At 33.3% G+C, this 25328-nt stretch overlaps 2 protein-coding genes across 2 annotated transcripts; both read left to right on the plus strand.

The window, feature by feature from the left end:
• Positions 1–4801: 4801 nt before the first annotated feature.
• LOC132188810 (P-loop containing nucleoside triphosphate hydrolases superfamily protein) lies at positions 4802–8874 on the plus strand. Its single transcript, XM_059603362.2, has 6 exons — positions 4802–5152; positions 5808–6043; positions 6129–6387; positions 7927–8106; positions 8187–8342; positions 8434–8874. The coding sequence occupies exons 1-6, from the start codon at positions 5117–5119 to the stop codon at positions 8599–8601; spliced, it is 1035 nt and encodes a 344-aa protein (XP_059459345.1). The 5' UTR covers positions 4802–5116; the 3' UTR covers positions 8602–8874.
• A 13436-nt stretch (positions 8875–22310) lies between these two features.
• Positions 22311–23654, plus strand: LOC132186548 (DNA-directed RNA polymerase II subunit RPB1-like protein). The gene is made up of 3 exons (XM_088517096.1): positions 22311–22848; positions 23338–23502; positions 23590–23654. Exons 1-3 carry the CDS (start codon positions 22311–22313, stop codon positions 23652–23654), a joined length of 768 nt encoding a protein of 255 aa, XP_088373222.1.
• The last annotated feature ends 1674 nt before the right edge of the window (positions 23655–25328 follow it).

The following is a 25328-nucleotide window of genomic DNA, read 5'->3' on the forward strand; positions in this document are numbered from 1 at the left end:
TAATGTGCTCTCAAATATGACTGAATTAAATAAAACTTTAAGGGTTGTTTAGAAAATAATTTTGAGATGAGAAATATGAAGAAATTGATTAATGTGATATAAAGATAAAATGAATTTTGAATTTTATGTGAGAAAATAATAAAGAAAATTATTGGTAATGTGAAGGAAAGGAATTTAGGGGAAATGGTTAACCATTTTTTTTTTTTTCACCTTTCTCTAGTTTTTCTCAGTGAATAAAGTCCCTGGATTTTTCAAGTAGTTTATAATGCAAGCGAGAGCTCATCCAGATCTGGAGAAGAACTGCCTGACAGAATCTCCAACAATACCTAAGAAAATGATTTATTTGATTGTTAATGTTAACAAACATGGGCACCACAAACTATTCAGCGTCGGATTCACGTCTCCATACGACCGATATCTATTTTTAATGATTTTTTGTTTTTTTTTTGTTTTGGTTTGTTTTTTGTTATTGGCTTGTCGTGAAATTTGGATTAAACTTCGACTCGAAGAAATCGTTTAAAGTTTCTAGTTGTTGTCCCGAAACACTACTGGGCTGGTGGAGAAATCATTGTGGGGTTCTTTTAGTAATTTACGTAGATAATTATTTGTTGCTCTTATATCGGTTTTTTTTTTTTTTCACGAAATTTCCACATGGGCCATGGTGTCATTTTTTGTACTAATGATTGATGCATCTCCGCACCAAAATAATAATAATAATAATAATAAAAAATATATATATATATAATAGTGGGGTGTTGGAAGTGACAATTTTTTTCTGCTTAATAGTAGCATTGTTAAGTGTTAAATAAATCTTCTAAGAATTAGGACTCTCCTATTCGCATTTATTTAAAAATAATTATTTTTATTGAATTGATGTTGTTTTATCTACTATAAATTCACTCCAACCGATAAGTTTTATAATAATATATAATTAAATGATTAAATTTATTTTTTCGGTCAATTTAAACTTTTGAGAACTAATGATATTTTATTATAGTATTTAATACCTTATCATTTTATATTAAATTTTTTGCATATAATATATATTTTTTAAATAGAAATTACTAACTCATGCAGAAGGAAAATGTTAGGAGAAATTAATTAATATATTCCATTATTGTTACTAGTTTTCAATTATCATTGCCGACACTCTTAACGATACCCAAAACCTAGTGAAAAAATTAACAAAAAAGAAAAGAAAAGAAAAGTGGAATGAACCTAATCCATTTGCCACAAATTCCTTTCCAGAAAAGTAACATGTGTGCTACTTATTGCCAATGATGGACTCACCATGCCTGAAATGATTCCTTTTGCATTTTCTTACTAATCTAAAGAAGAACAATATTAACATCTTAGTGGTCTATTTGTTTCTGAAGAAATTTCCCATGTGAAGAAAAAATATTAACATCTTCCTGTAAAGTAAAAATGTGTTCTTACACACTAATATACATAGTTATGTGCCATGTTTACTTAACATTGGATTTGAATTTTCTACAATCTCTTGTCAAAAATTTTTTTTTAAAAAAAAAATTGTAGGAAGGTGTGAAAGAAAGATTTTTATTTTAGTAGGCGCCCTTCTCTTCGAATTAACCATTATTTAGACGGAGTCCTACTCAAATAGGAGGCAACCTTTTCACCTAAATGAGGCAATTTGTATTCTCTTGTTAGATACGAGTCGTGTTAAAAATCATTAGCAATAAATATAACATATTATGCCGAAATATGAGTATCAAACTATTGTGATACGACTTGAATTACTCAAGTCTAGTAGTAGGGCCAAACTATCTTCCTAATTCCATTGTGTTTTGGGATTTCTTTTAGCACTGATTTTGAGTCATTGTCCAAGTTGATTTTGAAGTTTGCTATTTGATCGACTTAATGACTTATAAAAGGAAGACTTTGCAACACAACAAGGTGGAGAAAAATATGTGTAAGCCACGGCTACTGCATAGCAATAGGTTGTGCCGTCTCACTAGTGTTTTCTTGCTTTGTTATGCTGTAAGACACTTAAAGAAAATTTTTTTTTTTTTGCTTGCTATTTTTTACTTTTTTAGGATCCTAAACTTAATTCCATATATAACACAAAATATATAAATCAATTTATTTAATTAAATTATTTAAAATTCATTAATTTTAATACAATAATTTTATAATAATTTATGTCAAAATTAGAAGTCATAAAAAAAAAAAAATAATAATAATTAAAATTGTAGAGTCAGACTCCATCACTCAGCCTGCCCCCAAGAGGAGGGGACAGTCCAGTAATATCAGAACCGTGACCATACATATTTAAATTCAATTTGGAATTTATTTGTCAATTAAAAATCACTGCAGGCTGCAGGTTCTCGAGTACCGAGTTTCAGAAAAGTAGAGGCATGAGGGTCACACGTTAATAGGAATTTGGGTATTTTCAGCACACATGGCCTATTTATAGCCTTCTGCATGTTACAGCAAATTTACCCCAAACCCCACCTCCACTTTACCTTCATCGTGAATATATATTCATATTTTATATAAATAAATAAAAAGAAACTACACCAACATCTACATGCCTATATATGCTAGCATTGATAATGATAAAGGGCCGACTTTGGCCCGTTTAGACCAAATAGTTTAAATTTACAGTATTTAATAGTTTAATATTATATGCGATACAAAGTTTGAATTGGCAATCAAAGGCTTCTTCTTTTTCCTCGTTTTTGAATTTGTTGAGCCGTTTATTTCATCGTCCGTTATCTCATCATCGATTACGTTTGCAAGTGTCGGTCTTCCCATGGCCAAGTCAATGGCAACTAGCTTCTGCAAATTTCAATTTTCTTGGGATTGACGTCAATATGTCTATTGTCTAATAATTACTAAGAAATTATCAAGGGTGTATAGTCTTATATTCTCTTATGAAAAATCCACATTCCAGAAATCTTGAATTTATAGAATCAGATTTTATTTTATTTATTTTTTTATTTATTTTTTTTTGGCAGCGTGGGTTGTAGTACTCATTTGATTTTTTCACGTAACATTCATGTGGTTTCTTTGAGAATTTAACGTGGGAGATGTTGTTGGTATTACAATTTTTTATAAATTCATATAATAATTCACATTTTAATGGGGATATGGTAAGTGTAATAAGTGAATTGTTACTGGGTAGTTGAATGTTGTAAGAGTAGAATTTTACGGCAAAAAGTCTACGGGCTACTTGTAAGCATGTATCTTTTATTTTATTATTATTATTATTTTTTTACATATTCGCATAAGAGGGATGAAGGAGATTCGTACTAGTGACCTCCACTTTATTAGGCGTGGTCCTATCCAATTGAGCTACATCTTTGGGATTTAACTAGTTTCAATTGTTATCTATTAGTTAACCGTTTTCTTTGTATCTTTATCTTTAATTTGTTAAAATCTAAAAGGTTTAGGTTCCTTCTAATTCTAAATTCTTTCTCCGTTACTTATTCGAGTAACATTGAGTGTTATGTTTAGTTTGGCGGTTTTCAAAAGGCATGGTTTGAAAAAATAGTGATTTAAGAATACAATCGATGAAAATGCAATTAAGTGTTTGATAAAATCACAATTTGCTCTTTAAAATCATAGCTAAGGCATTTTTAAAAATGTACTCCCTTACATGCAATTTGAAAACGTAACTTCTTTCTTTTTTTTTTTTTTTTTTTTTTTACATTTTTGAATTACTAATTTTTTTAAACGCACTTTCAAACATAACACTTTTTGCGAATTTTGTTAAAAACAATGGGTGCCATTCTCGTTGTTGTTGAACTATTTTTAGTGTGCTCTATGACTGCTATATGATTGTTATGCAACTATGATGATGTAACAATGAAAATCAACTTTTCTTATTTTCTTTTTTATTGTAAAAGTGCATGCTAATATAATAACTAATTTTTATTATCAAGTCATCTTATAACAGTTTATTAAATAACATTATATTTTTATTTTGGACAAAATTTTCCTCCAAATTGGGTTGGAAGAATTTCTTTCAACCTAGTCTATAAAGTGACATGTGTCCTTTTTGTTAATAACATGTGAGATGTACATGTTTTTTTAATAAAATTTATTCAAACTTTATCTCTACTATTAAAAAAAATATGTGCATCTCACATGTTCAAGGGATACATGCTACTTTTATAGATTAGGTTGGAGAAATTTTAGAGAAAAAACTTTGTCAAAAATAAAAAGATAATGTTATTTAATAAACTGTGATAGGATGACTTGATAATAAAAACTTTGTCCTTTTATTTTTTGTTATTCCTATGTTTATCAGTTTATATATATTTTCAAGTTTACCGAAGAGAAAAAAGAAAAAAGAGAAAGTTCATTTTGTATTTCTCCTATTATTCTTCCATCAATTTTTTATTTTTTATTTTTTTAAAAATCAGTTATTGAATCTGTAGAATTTACGTGGTGAAAGTATAGGTCTTACTAATCTAAGGACTAATTGTGAAAAAAAAAAAGAATAGATAAATACACAACAACATTATTTATTAAAAAGAAAAAAAGAAAAAAAAAAAAGGGTACTACTTATCTACCATCCTTCATTGGTTAATGCATTGTAAAAGTCAAAGTAATTAAGGAGAGCAGTTCCTATTGGCTATTGCCTAAGCTCTCCCTCCCCTCTTCGCACGCTTCAAACACGCTGTTCTAGATGTTTACCAATATTGGACTTTTGTTTTTGTTTTTTTTTTTCCAAGGAACCAACATTGGACTATTCAAAGTATTCTGTTTAGATTACAGCATGTGTGGACTCTGTGCGTGACAAACGGGGTTTCACAATATTATATGTGCATTTTACAAATTCACATTGGAAGAATCACAACTTGCACGAAGTAGCAGAAAAAGATCCAAACAGGAGGAACCTCACTGTTGGCCCTGAGGAAGGGCTTTAATGGCTTTGCTTTCCACGAGGCAAAAGTTAGCTCCGCTCCAAAACGAGGCAGTAGGAGTACATTTCTACTTGGCTTCTTTCTCAATCTCTCTGTGTCCCTCTGTCTTTCAACATGTTCGAAGGACTTGGCACTGAGTAGAAGATGGGCAGTACAATCTGAGCACTTCCCTTTTCCTCTGGATACCCTCTTTCCCCAGTTTTCTCTTCGTTCCCGAGATAGCCATGGCAGAGCCAGAGGCAATCTGTTTCTTCAATAAGGTAAGGGTGCCCCTCACTCCTCCGCTATTTTCTTTTTAATTATTATTATTAGCTGTTCCTCACTTTACTTTTCAAAATTGACTTTCTTTTTTGAGATAAATGAGTGGTTTTTTTTTTTTTTTTGGGGGGGGGGGTGGGAATTTGTTGTTTTGATTTATGGGTATGAAAATTGGTCTTGAAGGATAATGGTGTTCATTTTCTTGTTCCCTCTCGGTCGTGTTGTTTGTTCTTCTTCATCTACCAGTAAATCGTACTTCAGAAACTAAATAGTTTTATTTCAGTTTTATGAGTGATGGGAATGTAAGGAAAATTGTAGATGGGTTGGAAGAAGAATGCTTTGCTATTGTTCTGCAAGTTCTGATCTGGGTTTCAGATGCATTACAACTTATCTACATTCAGAGATTTTGGGTTTATTTATTATCTCTACAGTGTAAAACCCACCATATATTAACATCTCCGCCAAGTGACAGTCCCTCTGCAGCTGGTTCAGCTGGAATCTAGTGGTTTTGTGATTTATGTGCTTTGTGAATTTGAAAACTTTACCCGCTAGTTTCAATTTTTCAACTATTTAACTTAAAATCAAGTTGTATAGATGTTTCACCCTTTCTTGTAATCTCCCATTAATTTTTTTTGCCCTTTTCTCTGTGGGTCACAGGATCCTCTTTTATTAAAGGCTTCTAAGAAATCTCCATTGTTATCAAGGATGGTAGTCTTAGTGTTTGCAATGGTGTGTGGCGTTTATATCTACTCAGTCTGTCTAAAGCAGATAAGCATCTACACCAAGACTAGAATTCTGAACGTCCAACTCATTGAAAATCCCTGCCATGTTAACGCCATGGGGCTATCTGAAATTCCCTATGTCCATTTCCCAAATCCTGAAACTTTTAGCAGGTAATTGAGAATTTCTTAAAAAATGTTATATTTGGGTTCATTCAGATCTCCTAGGACTAATTTCTGTTTTTATAATTGTAACCAGGGCTGAGTGTGAACATAATCCTGTACAGTTCTTTGCCATCTTATCGATGCAGAGATCAGGAAGTGGGTGGTTTGAAACCCTATTAAATAGTCATGTTAATGTGAGCTCCAATGGGGAGATATTCTCTGTTAAGGATAGGAGGAAAAATATTTCTTCAGTTGTACAGACTCTAGATAAAGTTTACAACTTGGATTGGTTCAGTAGTGCTTCCAAAAATCAATGCTCTGCAGCAGTTGGCTTCAAGTGGATGCTTAATCAGGTAATGTTGTGTTTGATTCAGGCCAATAAATGGTCCCCATGGTTGTTGGCAATATTTTCTTGCTAGTCTCTATTATATTAGCTGGAGGTAGTCATTGTCATTGTCATTGTCATTGGTCTGAACATCAGAACAGCTGCTCGATTTCTCATGTCATTTTTATGTTGTTTCTCTTCAGTGAATGATGTGTTCTCTAATGTTAATGATGTTTTGTATTTGAAGTAAGCTAATATCAAGGTAATCAACAACTATCCCAAGACTTTTCAAGGCAAAGCCATTTCTCAGTCCAACACTTCTGATTAACTATTCATCTAAGAGTAATGTTATAAACCATATTTTTATCTTACAACTATCTCATAATGGGTAGTCCCAATCCAAGGGTTAATTGGAACTAAAACGTCAACATTGTAGGATAAAAATGTAGTTTTTAGCATTACTCTTTATCTAACCTTAAAATTACCATTCATATAACTGTTTGATTGGCTTTAAATCTGTAATGCAAACACCCCACTTTTGTGTTATTAGTTGCAATTGCCCTCCTCTAAACTGCCCTGTGATTTTGTTTTGGTGCAAGATTTAAATCTAAGTCTTGTGCCATCCAAGCCCACCAATTCACCATCTTATTTATCGCCTAGGGGCATAATTTTGGGAATTATATAATTGCACAGAGTTTGTAGCGGTTAATTTTTTTGATTCTCTAACTACTTGTATGGGTTTCATTGGTTGCTCCAAGGTCAGGGGTAGCATATTTTTTGAACTATTCAAGGAAACAGATTTTTGTGGTCATGGTTTTCTTTGAAAATATTGTATTAATATGTTTCCTTTAAATTATCGAATATGGATTGCAGATGTATCATTGGATTAGTGAAATTTCTTCTGGTAGTATGAAGTAGAATTCTCACATCTCACATCTGTTTTATTTTACACAAACATGCTAAATTTGGTTTATTAAGATGCTTGTGCAGTTTGTGGGATTCGGCTTATATTCATTTTTATAATTTATTGTTTTGCCCCAAAGTTCCCTCTCTCGGGAGCTAAGAACAACTCTTCTAGGTTATGGATGGAAAGGTCTGTAGGTCAGATTATAACGAAGCAATGGGCATGAAGAGCTTTAGTTATAGAAGGTGGGAGTGTGGTTCTTCCAATCTTAAGCTAGATCTCTAATGTGCACTCTTAATGTCTTTTAAGAGATATGCAGTCATATATGCTATTTTGTGGGAGACTGGAGTATATAGAACTTAGATGCGGCTTTGCTTTAAAAGAACTAGTGAAATTGGGCATTTATATGGCATGAAAAAAAATGAAGCAACTCAAATGTGGCTATTAATTTGGTTGTGCCCTACAAAGCACAAAAAGAAGACCAAAATATCTTTACTGTTTCCTTGTGTAATCATTCATGGCACAAATGAGAAGATTGAAATATTTTTACTGTCCTTAAATGTAAGTTTGTGCTAGTCCCTGTCTAATGGGGATAATGATGATTATCGTAGTCCAAAATTCAGTTATCACCTCATGGATTAAGGTAACTTATGGTTCATGCAGGGATTGGTGGAGCACCATAAAGAAATAGCAGAGTACTTCAATCGTAAGGGCGTTTCTGCAATATTTCTCTTCCGAAGAAATTTATTGCGTCGGATGGTTTCAATGCTTGCAAATTCCTATGATCGATATGCTAAGCAATTGAATGGAACTCACAAGTCACATGTACATACACACGAAGAGGTCTCTCTCTCTCCCTCTCTCTTTCTCTCTCTCTGTGACATATGCATGGACTTGAGCTAATTGGCTGTTGCTTAATGTAGGCTAATATACTCTCAGAGTACAAGCCTTTGATAAACTCCAGCTCATTGATTAAGGATCTGAAGGATATGGAGGTCACAACAGCCCAAGTTTTGGAATACTTCAACAGCACTCGGCATATCATTCTGTACTATGAGGATCTTATGATGAACCGCACTGTAAGGACTTATTCATGAAATCTAAGATGTTCAGCAGTTTACACATGAAACATCTCTGTAATTATGCCTCTTTTCTCCATGTTTCTTGCAGAAACTAAAAGATGTTCAGGAGTTTCTAAAGCTTCCACTGAAGGAATTGACAAGCCGTCAAATTCGAATACACAAAGGGCCATTGTCGGATCACATCAAGAACTGGGAGGATGTTAACAGGACACTTACTGGAACAGCTTATGAGAGTTTTCTCTCCTCAGACTATTAAACAAGGTCCTCCGCCGCTAACTCTTTAACTTATTCTTACCCAAATACGAAGCTGACAGGATACTGGCCCTGGTTGGAAATTTTTGTTTTTTTTGTTTTTTGTTTTTTTAAGGTTGTTTCTTCCCAAAGCATCAATCAATCCACCGTTGATGGTCATGAGCCTATACCATTTCCTTCATTTTCTTATTGGTCAAATAGAGGCCATGTATATCTAAGATAATCAATGTGAATGATCAGCAATTGTTTAGTGCAAATAGCTCTGAATTTTCAGGTTTGTGTTGAGTAATTTGCTTGATGGTTACATGGCTGTATGTGTGTTTGGTCCACTGGCTGTTTGTTGGCCAATGCTTGAAGGAGCTATTGGTTTTATTACAATTCTCAATTCTCTACCTTCAAAAAAAAAAAAAAAATCTCAATTCTCTTATAAATTAACGTGACAATCTATAAGAAGATAAATTATTAATAATATATGGTAGACAAGTCGGTCATTAAACTTTAAAAAAATTAATTTAAGCAAAGAAAATTTATTAAAAATGTAAGGGGCATACAAGATAGAGCATCCAACAAATTGATTCGACCCGTAAGCTGGACCACTACCCAATAGCATGTTGTCAAATGTAACCCACTATTTCTTCTATAGAATCTCTTAAAGGCGTATAAAAAGGGCATTAATAGAGTTCTATTCGAAGAGGAATTTAAAGAAACAAAGTTGTAGAACTGAGCTTGTCTTTTCATAATCCTTGTAAGTTAAAGAATATTCCTTTCTCTTCAAATGCATCACATTAAACAAGATGTGGCCTTTTTTTCCCAACACGCCAAGAGCTCCACCATCCGGCTTATCAAAACCCACTATACTCCTCAGTTCGTATAAAGTAGTAAAGCAGACGAACACAGAAATGGAAGAAGAGCTCAAGCCCAACTCATATGCAAGATGAAGCTCAGAGAATAAGAGGCCTTAAGATCTAATGGGCTTCTATTTTTCTGTTTTTGGACATGTGGGCTACGATCCAATGCATTGACCATTTATTTCGTTCTCGGGTCACTAGACACGATCCACGCATTCCGTAACCCAAGGAATTAGCGTATTCTATTTGTAGATTTTCTGAAATTCTAACAATTTTCATTTTTCAAATTAATTAATTAAAAAAAACCTGATGTGATAAATTTCAGTAATTAAAAGTGATAAATCAAAATCTTAACTATTTAATTTGAAAATAATAATAATAATAATTATTATTATTTTTTATACTAAAAAAATTGTTGACGGTGGTGATTCAACGAATCAACTTTAGCCTAATTGTGGTTAAGCAGTATGGCATGCGTTTCGATTGCAGCAAAGATCCCACTCTTTAGCCACATGAGATCCAACTTAATGCCTTAAATTACCTTTTGTCAATAAGAACATGTCGGCTGGGGGAAGAATTTAAAACCCGACCATTAACAACCAAAAAGGAAAAAATAAAATAAAAAGAATCTCCAAAGAGTTGGGTATATGCCAGATACTTTTCCTTTGCTTTCTCGCAGACACCAGTGGTTTTTAGTTGGCTGCTGTTGGAATTCAAATTAAAGTCAAGCCACCAAAACTTTTATTATAAAAAAGGTTTGAATGAAGGTACGGTTGAAGTTGAACTGTTTCTTCCTCCTTTAACTTCTCTCGTATTTTCATTATTCATCCCAGTGTTAGTGTATTATTATGTATAGTCTTCTGCATAGGTTCATGCATGTGGTCCCTTTTGTAGATTTCACTAGCCAGGAATCAGGATCATATTATTTTATATATATTGAGTGCAAAAATTAAAGAAATTGTTGTGGACCGTCATGTGTCAATCGGGCCCATTAGCGTGCACGTGGGTTCTGCTTTTAATGTCTGCGGGCGGGCACATGCTTCCTTTTCTTCCTTTCTCTCCTCTAATGGAGGGCCGATGGCGGCCATGCACGCTTAGCCTTCGCCGTAGCAAATAGCCTCACTGGAGTGAAAGCCTAGCTAGCTCTTCCACTCTTTTCGCCCACGTGCTGACTGTAAAGTTATACAAAGAGCCAAAGATTCCAGTGCTACTTGGGAAATAACATTAACAAGGCTGCCAAGTACAAAAGATAATGGGGGCTTCAGAAGAGTCCGGAGATATACAAGACTTTTTGCACGATAAGAAGTGGAGCACAACAACAAAAGAAACCCAACTTGTCCTCCACATGCCTTAATGTTTGGTGTGTGTATATATATATATATCCTTGTTACTTGTTGTAACAATAACAAAAGAACTCCAACTTGTCCTCCACATACCTTGTTGTGCGTTCAAATTTTACCCTTTTTTCTTGGATATATTAGAGATCAGTCAAGTGTTCAAAATTTACTTATATTTTAATGCATGTTCTTCCTCTTTATAAAAGAAGTACTAGAGATACATTCTAGCTAGCTGCCGTCTTAATGATCAGTATTTTGAATTGTGTAGTAAAACCCATATAATATTGGTATCTACACGGATTCGAACAAGGATATTCTCAATTTTAAATAAAATGAATATTATTCATGAAAAGTTTGTGTATTTAATGGTGCATATGATTTTTAATTATTTAATTTTTTTTTTTAAAAAAAAACGTGTCAATACTGACTTTAAGTAGTATTTTATTTTATTTTAATCAAATAAGGAAAAGGGAAGGGGGGACCATAAAATAGATTATATTTGTTTCATTTATGCAACAAAACTCATGGGATGTTTTGCATTGTATCACTCTTCAACCATTGATCAGTCCATATGATTTACTTGATTTACAATTAGTTTCATGTGGTATATATATATTAAAACAAACTCATATGTCAAAAAATTTGACAAGTTATGTTAGATGCCACGCCAACGTAAATAAAATGATGATACATGTGTCACTCTTAATAAAAAAAGAATTATATACATATATAAAAAATAAAACTAAAAAATAAAAGTAATGAAAAAAACTTAAAAAAGGAACCGGCAGCCACCGAGGCTACCCCATTTTCATTTGTTTTTTAAATTTAATTTTGTAAGTTTTTAATCTCTTTAATTTTTTTATATTTTATATTTATATATTTTTTAATTAATAATGGTGTTTATTGATGCTAGCGTGACATTTAATAGAATCAGTCAAATATTTTGACAAAATTTGGATGCATAAACTAAATTATTTTTTGACATTACTTAATTAGGACCTCTAAGCTTATTTTAATATCACAAGGACAATAAATTACAATAACCGAATTTACATTTTTTTTTTAATCCAAATTAATAATAATGTGGGAATGTAAATAAACAATTTGCATGGGGACATCCAACTTTTTGACAGGTCATTTCCTGTGGACCTAGCTATTCTAGGCTTCTAGCTATGCACTATCGGCACTATATTTGTAAAATTTTTATTAATAACAAATGTAACGTTTCCCATTGGTCTTGTTTGCCAACTTGAATTCTCTAAGCTCTATAAATACCAGCACAGGTTGAAGAGTTTAATTAGGCAACTCAAATGCTAAGTTGATTTAAGCTCTAGCTACTTGCTTTGCTTTCTTAGCTGATTTTTCAACTCTAGCTTGGCCACTAATTAATTGCTTCCTAAGCAGCTCTAAATTTATTTCTTAGCCCCCCCTATCACTGTTTCTATCTCTCTCAACCTCTATCATGGCCCACAACAAGTTAATCTCTGCTTTTCTTTTCCTTGTTTTGATTTTTGCCCAAGAAATTCAGTGTATAGAGGGAAGGCGTTTGCTTGTGGGGAAGAATAGCGAATTCCAAACCCTCCAAACTCAAAATAAAATCTATGAAATTAAGGAAACTGTTAAGCACGGCGGCAAGTTGCATGGTGATGACTCAGCAAACGAAGCAATTACTAAAGAGTCTCCTCCTACGCCACCGGCCGTAGGTGTGTCTCAGCCGCCACCTCCAGCTGGTAATGACGTCAATGACTTCAGACCCACAGCTCCAGGTCACAGCCCCGGTGTCGGGCATGCCGTTGAAAACTAGGGCCACTTGTTAATTTCCTGCATGTTTATGTGATATGCATGCATGTTCTCATTCGTCGTACAGGAAATAATTAAGTCCAGTTGTTCGAAATTAATGGTGTTGTTTGTTTCCTATTGCTTGTAGCAAAAAAAGAAAAAAAAAAAAAAAAAAAGCATTTGTAATTATAATCTTCATCTATGTTATGCCTTTTGAATTTGGTTGATGTTAGAACGTGTAGGGTTTGTAACTCTCTGTATTGTTGTGCAAACAATAAGGCATTGTAATATGTCGTTCTTCATGAATTAATTTGTTTCGTTTTCCATGAAATATTATGGAGTTGTTTATCTTTCTTTATTTGTACTATCATGAATTAAGAGTGTTAACGTGAATAGTGCCGTTGCCTCTACCCAAATCCTAAGAATGAAAATGATATTGCTGCCAAGGTGTAGTGCAATTCCACTTGCCAAATGAAGATCATCTTCCAGCGCGCGGTCAATTATGCAAGGAAAGAAAGGAGTGTTGCTGTCAATAACCTTGCAGCTGTTGGACATACAAAGAATGGAATGAGCCTTGCTATCAATCACGCAGGAATGCAAAAGAGAGATAATTCAGAATATTCACTCAAGAAGATTTGTACTATTCAACTATCATAATAAAAGGATCGGAATTTGTCTCATCAAGGAAATATCCAACAATTAAAGAAGCTCACCTATGGGAAATACTTGACTAGCAATATGTGGAATTGTCTTGCTATAAATTATATTTATCTCATTGCTTTGCCTTGTAAATCACGAACCACATCACTAGTTATATAGTGGTGTACATATTACTGTTTACGATCAATGAAAATTTCCTCTCTTTGTTTGAAAACTTTCAAAGAGTACAACATTGCCTAGATTTTTGTGGAGTCATTCACTCCTGAAGCAACCATATATAACTGGTACTTGAGAAACACCTCACATTCAGGCAGAGCTAGCTAGCTTTTATATGTATATGCCGCCATGATTCTCCATAAAATTTTGTGTTTCCACCTTAAAATTGACAGGATACTACTGAGGAATGTGTATCAACTATATTGGGAAACCGTGTCTAGGCAAAAGGCCGAAGATTGCAATCGTTTAAATTTTAGCTTTTGTTAAAGCTAGTGAATTAAATCTAAACTCTTGAAAAAATGCAAAAGATTTCCTATGCTAATGTGGATTGACCGAAATCATGTGGCGGCCGGTTTATTGTGTTCTCATGTGCTAATCGTCTCTAAATTTGTAGACTTTAGTTTTGTCAGGTGAAGATCTCATGTTTTCACCCTAATGTACAAGTGCAGTTTCGGCAATTAATTGTGTATTACGATCAAGTTTATTAAAGCTTCTTTTTTTCTTTTTTATTTATTTATTTATTATTATTTACATGTAATTTTTTTTTTATTTTTTTTTTATTTTTTGAATGTTGGGGCTGGATGAAAACATAATTTAGGTTAACGCAATTTAAAAAAAACAAAAAAAATTGCGAAAACAACTAATTATTCTTTTCAAAAATGTAAAACCATTTTCCTTGGGACATGCACCAAATCGTTCCCCCAATCCCATGCAGACCAGGAGACCCCAATACTTCCTACGCTAGCGCCACCATCCTAGCCTCTTCTTCGAAACCCTACACTTGCGGTCTTGCCATGAGTTTTTGTGCATATTTTCTCTTGAAAAATTGGGTGATCATGATTGATAGTGATTTTTGTCGATGGATAAGTGATGGTTGTCTGTAAATGATTTTCATGTATGCTAACCAAACAAACACCCGAAAATGTTTTGGGCTTCATTTTCACTTCACCAAAAAATAATGGCAAAACATGATCGAGTAGTATTTTCCAAAACTATTTTTGACATCAAAATTAGTATAAGTTTCAAAACAAAATAAATTCATAAGTATTATTTTTTCCTAATTGCGGCTTGAACAGATATTATAGAAATTATATCATAATTCATACTACCTTCTAAGTCAAATTACGCAATGATTGTATTTTAAAAGCAATTTTTGCCAGCCTCTAGTTTAGATCATCATGATAGTAGTAAATTACAACGCCAGTATCTCTCTCTCTCTCTCCATTATTCTTTCAGTTACTAAAGCACCCAAAAAAAAAAAAAAAAGAAGAAGAAGAAGAAGAGAACTATATATTTAACATGCATTCCGTTAAATCTTGCAATACGATTTCTATTGCATATAATGCATCTAAATCTCTTGATCATTCTGCACGCATTGGATGTAGTACATCTCATACTCATTATGATGTAATAAATCCTCTTCCAAGAGTGAAGAGCCACCCAGATCTCGTATGCCGTCTGAGTTCTTTACTTTCGTACATCGTTCTTGCATGCGTGAAATGAGTATGTTTTCTTTGATAGAAGAAATGTCAAAGATGACGTGACCATATCACCATAAAATTTACAGTTGAACGTTATAGTTTTATGAAAACAATGCGTCTAGCTTTGGCTATCTAACTCACGCTATTATGACAGAAATAGACAAAAAAAAAAAAAATTCTACATAGACGTAGGGAAAGATTATAGAAGATCTCGGACCTTTTGGATTCATCGAAAGATAGCATATTACCATAGCCCATAGGATATATTCTCAGATCTCTTTCCGCCGGAGTCACTATCAAGCAACTACCGCTGCACTTTCTTGTTGCATTTTATTAAACAAACCACTAAGTATCGTCCAAAGTTAATGCTCGTGCACTACAGCTTAGCGCAACAGAGAGTCCAAATTCTCTTTGTTCGCTTTCGTATAATAAATTATCATTACTGTACTGAATATATAAGAATCTGGTAGTCAGTGTTCCCCGGTGTGAGGAGCCAACCGCGTACAACTTCTTTGGAAAGATTCTCCATATTTACTTCAGTCTAAATGGGAGTGCGGTTGAGGAAAAGCACTTGGAGCTCTCATCATTTGCGCTTTGAGGCAAAGGGGAGTGGTCGGGCCTCCAACGGGGTTGTCGGCTTTGGTGCGTTTGACTTAATTGACTTGACTTTTTTTTCTTTTTTTTTTTTTTGGGTACGAATGAATATGCCAAATCATCATACCTTGTCATAAAAGCATTCATTTCAGTTGTCCCCATATATAAGTTTTTTTATTTTCCGTAAGTGAAAGTTGCCATAGTATATATCTTGAGAGAATCTTGCTTTTAGTGAAAGAATCTTAACTCGTGATGTGGCATATTCGGATTGGCGGCACACCAAACTCCCACTGATGAGTCAAACCTAAACACAAAAGGCAAAATTATAATATTGTTACTGATCACGGCAACTAAAATTCGGTCAAATATCGGCTTTTATATGAACCATTCATCTATCAGTTACAGATACCTTTAATTGCCATTAGTGATCAATATTCATCATTGGCATTTGCACTAGCTAGGATATATACATATATTAATGAGTAATGCTATTTAGTGACGGTTATACGGAGATTCTCATACAATTGAAATGATGTAGTAGTACAGAAATCAATATTTATATCAACAAGGGCTTTTAAAAAAGAAAAATTAATAATTAATTTTTAATACAATGTCATTCTAATTGTAAATAGTTCTATAACAATTTACTTAATAACATTTTTTTAAAAATAAATTATCTTTTCTGGGTAAGTAAGTATTATATAAAAAAAAAACTATATAATTATGTTAATATACAAATTATTCCAAAAAGTACTTAAGCTAATAGGAAGAGGTAAATTTAATCACTTAATCAATACTATAATACTCTCCCTCACATGTGAGCTCAAACTCCCTTTTAATAGGTGATGATCAACATGTAAAATATTTAATTTAAATGTGAGTGAATTGACGGAGTCAAGGTTCGATCTTAGGACCTTTGGCTTTGATACCATATTAAACTACCAATTATCCCAAAAGCTTAAGCTAATAGAAAAAGGTAAATTGAATCACTTAATCAATACTTTAACAAATTGCGCATATATAAGATAATACCCAGTAACTAGTGACGGAGCCACGTTGGTCTTTGGGGGTGCCGTGATTAAAAAAAAAAAAAAAAAAAATTCTTTTTTTCCTACCACGACACCCCATCTTCTCCTCACCTTCTCATCTTTTCCACTAGTAGTAGTCCTAGTGGGTGTTTGGTTGTTCATTTGTTTGAAGGCTTGAGTCTTGAGATGAGAAGAGAAGAGGTGAGAGCATTGAGAGGAGATGAGAAGGTGAGTGAGCCAGTGAGGAGTGAGGGTCTCGTGGAAATCTTCTAGAAATGAGTACGTGGTGGTGGAAATCTTCTAGAAATAAGGGGTTAAAAACTTAAAAGATAAGAATGAAAATTTTTTAAAGAAAAAAAAAATGCCTGCAAGGAGTAGGCTTGTAGGTGAGTTGAAGACTGAAATTGAAGGAAAAGAATAAAAATAAAATAAAATAAAAAATAAAGTAAAAAGTCAAGAAATAGTTGTAGTCAGAAGAAGGCGTGAGTTTTAAGGTAAAAAAAAAAAAAAATTAAGAGAATAGAAAAGCATTAGATTCTAGAAGGTGAGGAGAACTAAGGTGACGATAGGCCTTAGAATTTAGATTCTAGAAGGGTGAGTGAGTGGAATTTGAAGGAAGAAAAAAAATAAATGAAGAGAATAGATGTAACTTGTAAGCATTAAATTCTAGAAGTTGTGAAGTTGAATTTTAAGGAAGAAAAAAAAAATAAATAGAGGAGTAGGCGTGAGGAGGTGAAGTACTAAAATTAATAAAAGACAATTTAAACTAAAATATAAGTAACAAAATTAATTAGTGTGGGGAGGAAGCTTAGAAGACAATTTAGAGGATAATTTTATTTATTTTTTGTTCCATAATTTTCTAATTCATTATTTGTTTTTATTGGTTTACATCATTCGGCTAGACCTTATTGTGTTCGATTTGTTTTCAAAAAATCCCTCAAGATACCTCTGATTTATTGAAAGGTACTCATTTTTCTTAGACACTATTAATTGTGTTCAAGTTTATTTCATAAGTTGTTTGTATTATTATGTGTTTGTGATACTTAAATAATATTTTGAATGGTTATTTTGATTGTCGAAGTTCTTGTTTGGATTTTTGTTGTTGTTGCACATGTCTATAGCAAACTAGAACACTTTTCTATTGGGAACGAAACTTTTTTTTAATGTTTATTTTGTTGCTTATATCCATATAAACATTGACTAAACAATAATTTAATTTCACTATTAATTTGAATGATTGAATAACCTTTAATATCTGTATGAATTACCAAATTTTTAGCGTGGAGAAAATTTTTAAGATGCCAAAATTTTTTTAGTGACACCCCCAATATAAATTGCCTAGCTCCACCATTGCCAGTAACCCAAACAATATACAAAGTGAGTTAAAAAAGGCTAGATAGGTTGAGAGACCCGTGCTCCACCGGCGCCCCGATCGAGCCGGAAACAAATCCTAAGGGAGGCTACACTAAACAAATCCTAATTAGTCAATAAAAAATAAATAAATAAAAAAAAACAAAAAAGATACGATTTTTTTTAATGAATAATAATATTGTAAAACAAACTGATATACATGTATAAGGAAGGGAAGCCACACGCTCGTTCTAATAATAACAAAACATATTGCATAAAAATATAACCAACAACAGCAAGCTAGGGTCAGATAAAGCTCATGCTTGAACAAATAGTTCATTTGGGAGGGAAAACTGAAAATCTAAAATAAAATGTTAGAGCATTCCTAATGGAAGAGCTAAATATTACTTTTATCTAAAATAGTTCTTTAAATGTTTAAAAAACCTCCTACATTGGATTAGCCAAAAGAAAATGTAAAATAGATATTTCATTAGAAGAGTTAAAAAAAAAAAAGCTAAATGTAACAGCACTTTTTAATGGAGTTATTTTATTTTTCATTGTTTCTCTCACCTATTTTCTCTTTTTCCAAATCTTTTCCTATTTTTTCTCTGTATGTTCTCTTTTTCTCAAAATTTTTCCTATTTTTCCTCTCACATGTTCTCTTTTTCCCAAAACTTTTATTACTTTCAATAATATTTTAATATAATAGATGGAAATATAGCTAATCGGATGTAGAGACATTTAAAAATAACTTAGTTAAGAGCATTCCCAATGGAAGAGCCAAATGTTACTTTTATCTAGAATAGCTCTTCAAATGTTCAAAAAACCTCCCACATTGGATGAGCCAAAAATATATGTAAAATAGATATTTGATTAGAAGAACTAAAAAAAAAGTTAAATATAGCAGCACTTTTTAAGGGAGCCATTTTATTTTTTAGTGTTTCTCTCTCCTGCTTTATCTTTTTCCCAAATCTTTTCCCACCTTTTTTTTAGAAATATAGCTAATCGGATATGGAGACACTTAAAAATGGCTTAGCTAAATTAGATAAAAGTGAGTTTTAAAGAGCTATTTTACATAAAAATATGGCTCTTCCATTGGGAATGCTCTAAACTAGATAAAAGTGAGTTTTGAGAAGTCATTTTACATAAAAATATTGCTCTTCCATTGAAAATGCTCTTAGCAAATATATTTTAGTCCCTTGGACTACGTAGCATTACTTTTGCATAAAACGCGCGTGACTTGTGACTTCCTCCAACGATACATACCCCTTTAGAGCATTCCCAGCAGACTCCCTATAAGGGAGTCTGTTCCCTATGTGTAGGGAATATATTCAAAAAATCACAAAAAATATTCCACATGCAGCATATTCTCTAAATGAGTCTCAACCATGAAGATCGCTACAGTAGAACCCAAAGTATAGGGTTCTACTATTGCGATCCTTATGATTATTAAATTTTAAAAAAAAAACATTTCTCTCTCTTCTTTACACTCTCCTCTCTCATCTCATATATATAATATAATTAAAAAAATAAATATTTTAATGATATAGAGAATGATAAAGGGAAGCTATTGGAGTGTATTTTGACATAAGGAAGCAAAAAATAGTTTGAATCCTTAAATATAGGAAAAATGACGAGGAAGCTGCTAGGAATGCTCTTATGAATAAGCCACTCCATTAATTAGGAAGTAGCGTTGCAATGAAGGGAAAAGTTTTCACGTGGGCTACACAAGACTATTTTTAAATGCTTCTTACTGCCATAATGTCCTTAACATTAATAATAATAATAATAATAATAACAATAAAACACTAAATGGTTCGGCCACCCTATGGTTTGTCTTCGGTTTTTTTTTTTTTTAATGATAATTTTATTTTATTTTCAACTGTTTTAAAGGTATTTTAATTTGGAGAGAAAAGCATAAAAGAAGACATGTGGCTACCTGATTTATTTATTTTTTTTTTGGTCTATTTTGACGCCAATTGCTTACAAAGTGTCTTATTAATTTCTAACGGGATGATCGTTTGAAGGCCCATATGCTAATTTTTAAAGCTCAATGGCATAAGTGGTGGTGATTTTTAAAGGCTAAAGTGTATATTTCCCAAAAAATTATATATAGGATTTCATTTAATTTATATTTGCAAGAATTAGATTGTTAATGTATTTAGCATATCTCACTATATTTACAATAATTACCTTGTATACTGTACCTCACTTATTTTAAGGAGAAAAAAAAAAGGCGAAATCAGTCTACTTGGTTTGCTTGATTTGCAATAAGCTACGTGTGGTATTAAAATGTTTTGAGAGCTTCTTAGGGTATGCATAAATAACAAATTACTCCATGCCATCAAATTATGTTAAAAACTTGACGAATTCTGATAGTGCATGTACCATTTTAGAACCTATAAAATTACAACACGTCACTCATAAAATTATGCATATTGTATACATACATAGCCTCTAATATTGAACTAGTTCAAAGTCATTGTATTTCTCTCAAACTCTCCCTCAGCCTTTCCTTATTACATTCACTCTAGGGACGGCACAAAAAACCCACTTCATATTTAATTGAAATGAGATGTGAACTGTAATTAGAGTTAGAGTTCGAACTCACCACGTATGCTTTAATACAACAATTCAATTGGAGCCAAAATTCAACACAAGTTTGTTGGCTCTTTGCAATGGAAATCAGCATTGCGTCATGCCAAATGACATGGACGTTAATGCAGAACTAAATCAGCAGATCTTTGAGAGCAGTACAGGTATATTAACAAGACTTTTCTTTAAGCACGTTTATTTCCACTAGGAGAAATTTACTATCTAGCGGCTGCTAGTAATGATTTAAGTAAGTAGCCATTTTGATAATATTTGCACATACGTACCATAAATGAAGAATTTCAAACTACTGCAGATTCCTTTTGGCTAATAATGGACGGACAGATGTGTTTCGTTGATTTTGTTTGACCAAAAGAGTTGCAAGCTTGGATAGCAGCCACCCACATATAATAAACAATAAACATCTAGTAAGTGGAGCTAGCGTGCAGAGAATCCCTTGCTTTTTGGTGCATTTCATTTCGGTGGAGGCGTGGGCCGGGGTCATTCTAAATTAATATATCTTTGATCTCCGGTCCTACTTGCCCATCAAAGATGAATTTGATTAAAAGACTGCGGCCTTCACAAAACAATTAACATGGCAACTCTTCAGCCTGGCAAGAGTTCGTATATAGTATGGTCAAGAACCAAGCTTCGACATTCAAGCGTCAATAGGTAGACGGTTTCCAAATGATAATTGTTGAATGTGTGGCTCTGATAGTCTTCATCAGTTTTTTATTTTATTTTATTTATTATTTTTTTAAAAAAATTATTTTATTTATTTATTTATTTTTATTTTATCAACATTTGTTTTAAAAAAATTCAAGGGCTAATGGCGCTACAATGTCTGCCTAACAGGATGAGAGTGTGCTTTTTAACGTGAAAAATCATACTTTTATCCCACCACTATTTAACTCTACTAACATGGTAGTGTCAATCAACCCTTAACTTTTTAAAATAATAGTTGATCTAAAGACTGGTCGACACTGACACATCAACAGGGGTAGGAAAATGGTGTGATAAAATTGTGGTTTCTAGCATTACTTATTTTCATTTCATTATTATAAAATGAATTAAGAATAATGTTAGAAATCACACTTTTATCCTATTACTATCACACTCAAGTGACGTAACAATATTGATTAATCTAAGGGTTGATTGACACTGCTATCAACAGTATAAGATAATAGTATGATAAAAATGTGGTTTTTAAATTAGTCAATAAATAATTATAGTATGAACAAGTCTATTTAGAAGACTCATGTGCAGTTGTTATACAACTTGATGACGTAACAGTAAAAATCAGTCATTAAATCAACAATTGATTTTATTTTTTATTTTTTATTATTATTTTTTTTTATCAATTGCTTATTTAATGGCTGATTTTATTGTAACTTCATCTAACTTTATGAAAATTGTACATGAGTAAGCTTAAATAGCGTTACTCTTATAGTAAAGGAACAAAAGATATAGAGGGTCAAGGCATAGGAAATTAATTATGAAGGAAGATTTTTTTTGGAGGTAATTATGAAGGGAGATCATCTTGGACCCCATTTATGTAGTGGGTTAAAATTAATACTCTCTGAGATGGAACCTTAAAATTCTGTAACTTACAATCCGTCCAAATTTTAAATTATGCAGTCCCATATAGTTTATATAATAATGAGTGGTTGAGATTCGAACAAGTGCATACCTGGCCTCCGAGATTAATTATAAATACCAACGGAAACTAGAACTTAATTATCATAGTCGGGTTTCCCTCTGCCTTCACCTCCTCCTCCCTTTTGCTACCAGTTCACTTCTCTGAGGCATCTTATTTTATCTATCTTCAATGGAAAATCTCCAAGCCATATATAAATGTATCATTCTTCTTGCACTAGTTGCTTGCCATGGGGTTTTCGTTGTCGAAGGAAGGAAAATGAAGTCCACAAAACAAAACAAAGAAATCTCCACGCCCATGATACCAAATTACAGCTTTAGCTTCCGTGACACAGATGCTGTGCACAAAGATGATTTCCGACCTACAACACCAGGCAACAGCCCTGGTGTTGGCCACTCTATTCCACTTGATCACGAAGCAGGCGTTGAACCAAAGGCACTAAGCAAGAGTTCTGATGTCAGACATTCTCTTGCACGATTCAAAAATGTTCGCCGGCCGCCCACAGCCCCCGGACACAGTCCTGGTGTTGGCCACTCTTTTCCTCTTCATCAAGCAGATGGTAGGCATTCACTTACGGGAGATATTGATGCTCACCGGCCCACAGCACCCGGACACAGCCCTGGCGTTGGTCACTCTTTTCCTCTTCATGAAGTAGATGTTGAACCAATCAAGGCACTAAGCAAGAGCCCAGATGTTAGACATTCTCTTATGAGAGATATCGATGCTCAGAGGCCCACAACACCCGGACACAGCCCTGTCGTTGGTCACTCTTTTCCTCTTCATGAAGTAGATGTTGAACCAATCAAGGCACTAAGCAAGAGCCCAGATGTTAGACATTCTCTTATGAGAGATATCGATGCTCAGAGGCCCACAACACCCGGACACAGCCCTGGTGTTGGCCACTCTTTTCCTCTTCATGAAGTAGATGTTGAACCGATCAAGGCACTAAGCAAGAGCCCAGGTGTTAGACATTCTCTTACGAGAGATATCGATGCTCAACGGCCCACAACACCCGGACACAGCCCTGGCGTTGGCCATTTTTTTCCTCTTCATGTAGCAGATGTTGAACCGATCAAGGCACTAAGCAAGAGCCTAGGTGTTAGACATTCTCTTACAGGAGATATCGATGCTCACCGGCCCACAGCACCCGAAAACCATGGTGTTGGCCACTCTTTTCCTCTTCAGGAAGCTGATGTCGCAGGATTCACAGACGCTGACCAGCCCACAGCACCTGGACACAGCCCTGGCGTTGGCCACTCTTTTCCTTATCATGAAGCAGATGTTGAACCGATCAAGGCACTAAGCAAGAGCCCAGGTGTTAGACATTCTCTTACAGGAGATATCGATGCTCATCGGCCCACAGCACCAGAACACAGCCATGGTGTTAGCCACTCTTTTCCGCTCCAGGAAGCTGATGTCACAGGATCCACAGTGACTGATCGGCCCACAACACCTGGACACAGCCCTGGCGTTGGCCATGTTCTTCAAAACAAAAATGCAGAACCAAATGCGTAGACATGTACAGACACATGCAACTAGGTTGTTAATATTTGGTTGATGAATGCTAGACTTACAAACAAATTTTTTTTTTTTAAAAAAAAAAAACTTTTACAACATGATGATTGAAAAGGAGACAAATTTGACTTTTAAGAAACTCGATCATATTGTGTCACATCATATTGTAAATTTTTTTTTGTAAAATTTGTTTGTAAACATATCATTTTTCTATGAAAAATGCTAGACTTATAAACAAAATTTACAAAAAAACTGTTACAATATGATGTGACATAATATGATTAAATTTCTCAGAAGTTAATTTTATCTCATTTTCAATCATATAATGTCACATCATGTTGTAAAATTTTTTTTTGTAAAATTTATTTATAAGCCTAACATTCATCTTTTTCTATTTGGTCACTCATGCATGTTGTTAAAAGATTGTAAGTATTATTGTTTCTTAGTTTCATGCTTTCTATACAGTCTATCCATGCTAGCTGTAATCTTAAGGTCGGTGTCCTGAAAAATATTGTAAATAAATAAAAATATTTAATTTCATCTCCTCTCTTCTCTCTCCCCACCCTCACCCCTGGTTGTGAAGGCGTCGTGCATAGCACCGGATAATTTAAGAATAAATAAATGGAAAATTAATAAATAATTAAAGAGCTATTATTACGACATAGTTCAAGCATACAAGACGATACGGAGTCAGTGACAGTACTATAACAGAAAGATCTATTTATTGCGCACCGGAGACCAAATAATTTGAGCCTTGAGGGTCAATATATGACATTATCAAATATTAGGGTAAAACGTACAACACAACAGATGGAATAATTAAATTACAAAGACAAAGAAAAAAACTGAAGACACTTGAAAAATATAAGAGAAATCACATAGTGATATATGTCAAAAGTTGTAAAAGAGATATACGAGTAGTATTGCTCAGCTGCAGCGTCGTTTTTCAATTTGCTAAATAATACAAAATTAATAGATATGTTACACAACATCTTGTGTTATTTAGTAAATTAGGAAAAATATATAAAAGAAATTAATATTTAAATAATAAATTGATTTTTTTATTTAAAAATTAAAGATATGTGTACTTTGAGTCCTATAATATTATTGATATAGGCCGAGGTGGTGTCATATATAGTTATATATATAAGAATGATTAGGATATAATTAATGTGAGAATAAAGAGAAGTCGACAAAAGTTAGCACCCGGCCAAAAGAAAGTATATATATATATATATCCATCTCGAACAAAAGACAACTGAATTGTAAGTTTTACTATTTAAAGAGCCCTACCACGAGAATTTTCGTTTAGAGTATAGAGAGACTTTATACAGTGGAGGCCTCATGCATGACGATCAACATACACGCGGGCAACAGAATTAATGAAAACCAACCAGATCAACTGCCTTTATTATTATTTTTTTATTTCTTTGTTAAATAAAAATAATATTTTTAAGGAAGCACATAATTAATTAACAAGACTTTTCTATTATGCAATGTGGAAGAACATTAACATTAACAACCATGCATGAATTTGATCAATATATTAACGGTTGGAAGAATTGAAATGCGGTCCAGAAGTCAATTAGCGGCCGTCAAGCCACTATACTTTTGCTGTGAAAGGGCTTTTTGCTATAAGGGGATGGTATTGAAGTTGAACCTTTTCTTCCTCCT

The sequence above is a fragment of the Corylus avellana genome, chromosome 6 (genome assembly GCF_965113065.1).
Source record: "Corylus avellana chromosome 6, dhCorAvel1.hap1.2, whole genome shotgun sequence".
NCBI lineage: Eukaryota > Viridiplantae > Streptophyta > Magnoliopsida > Fagales > Betulaceae > Corylus > Corylus avellana.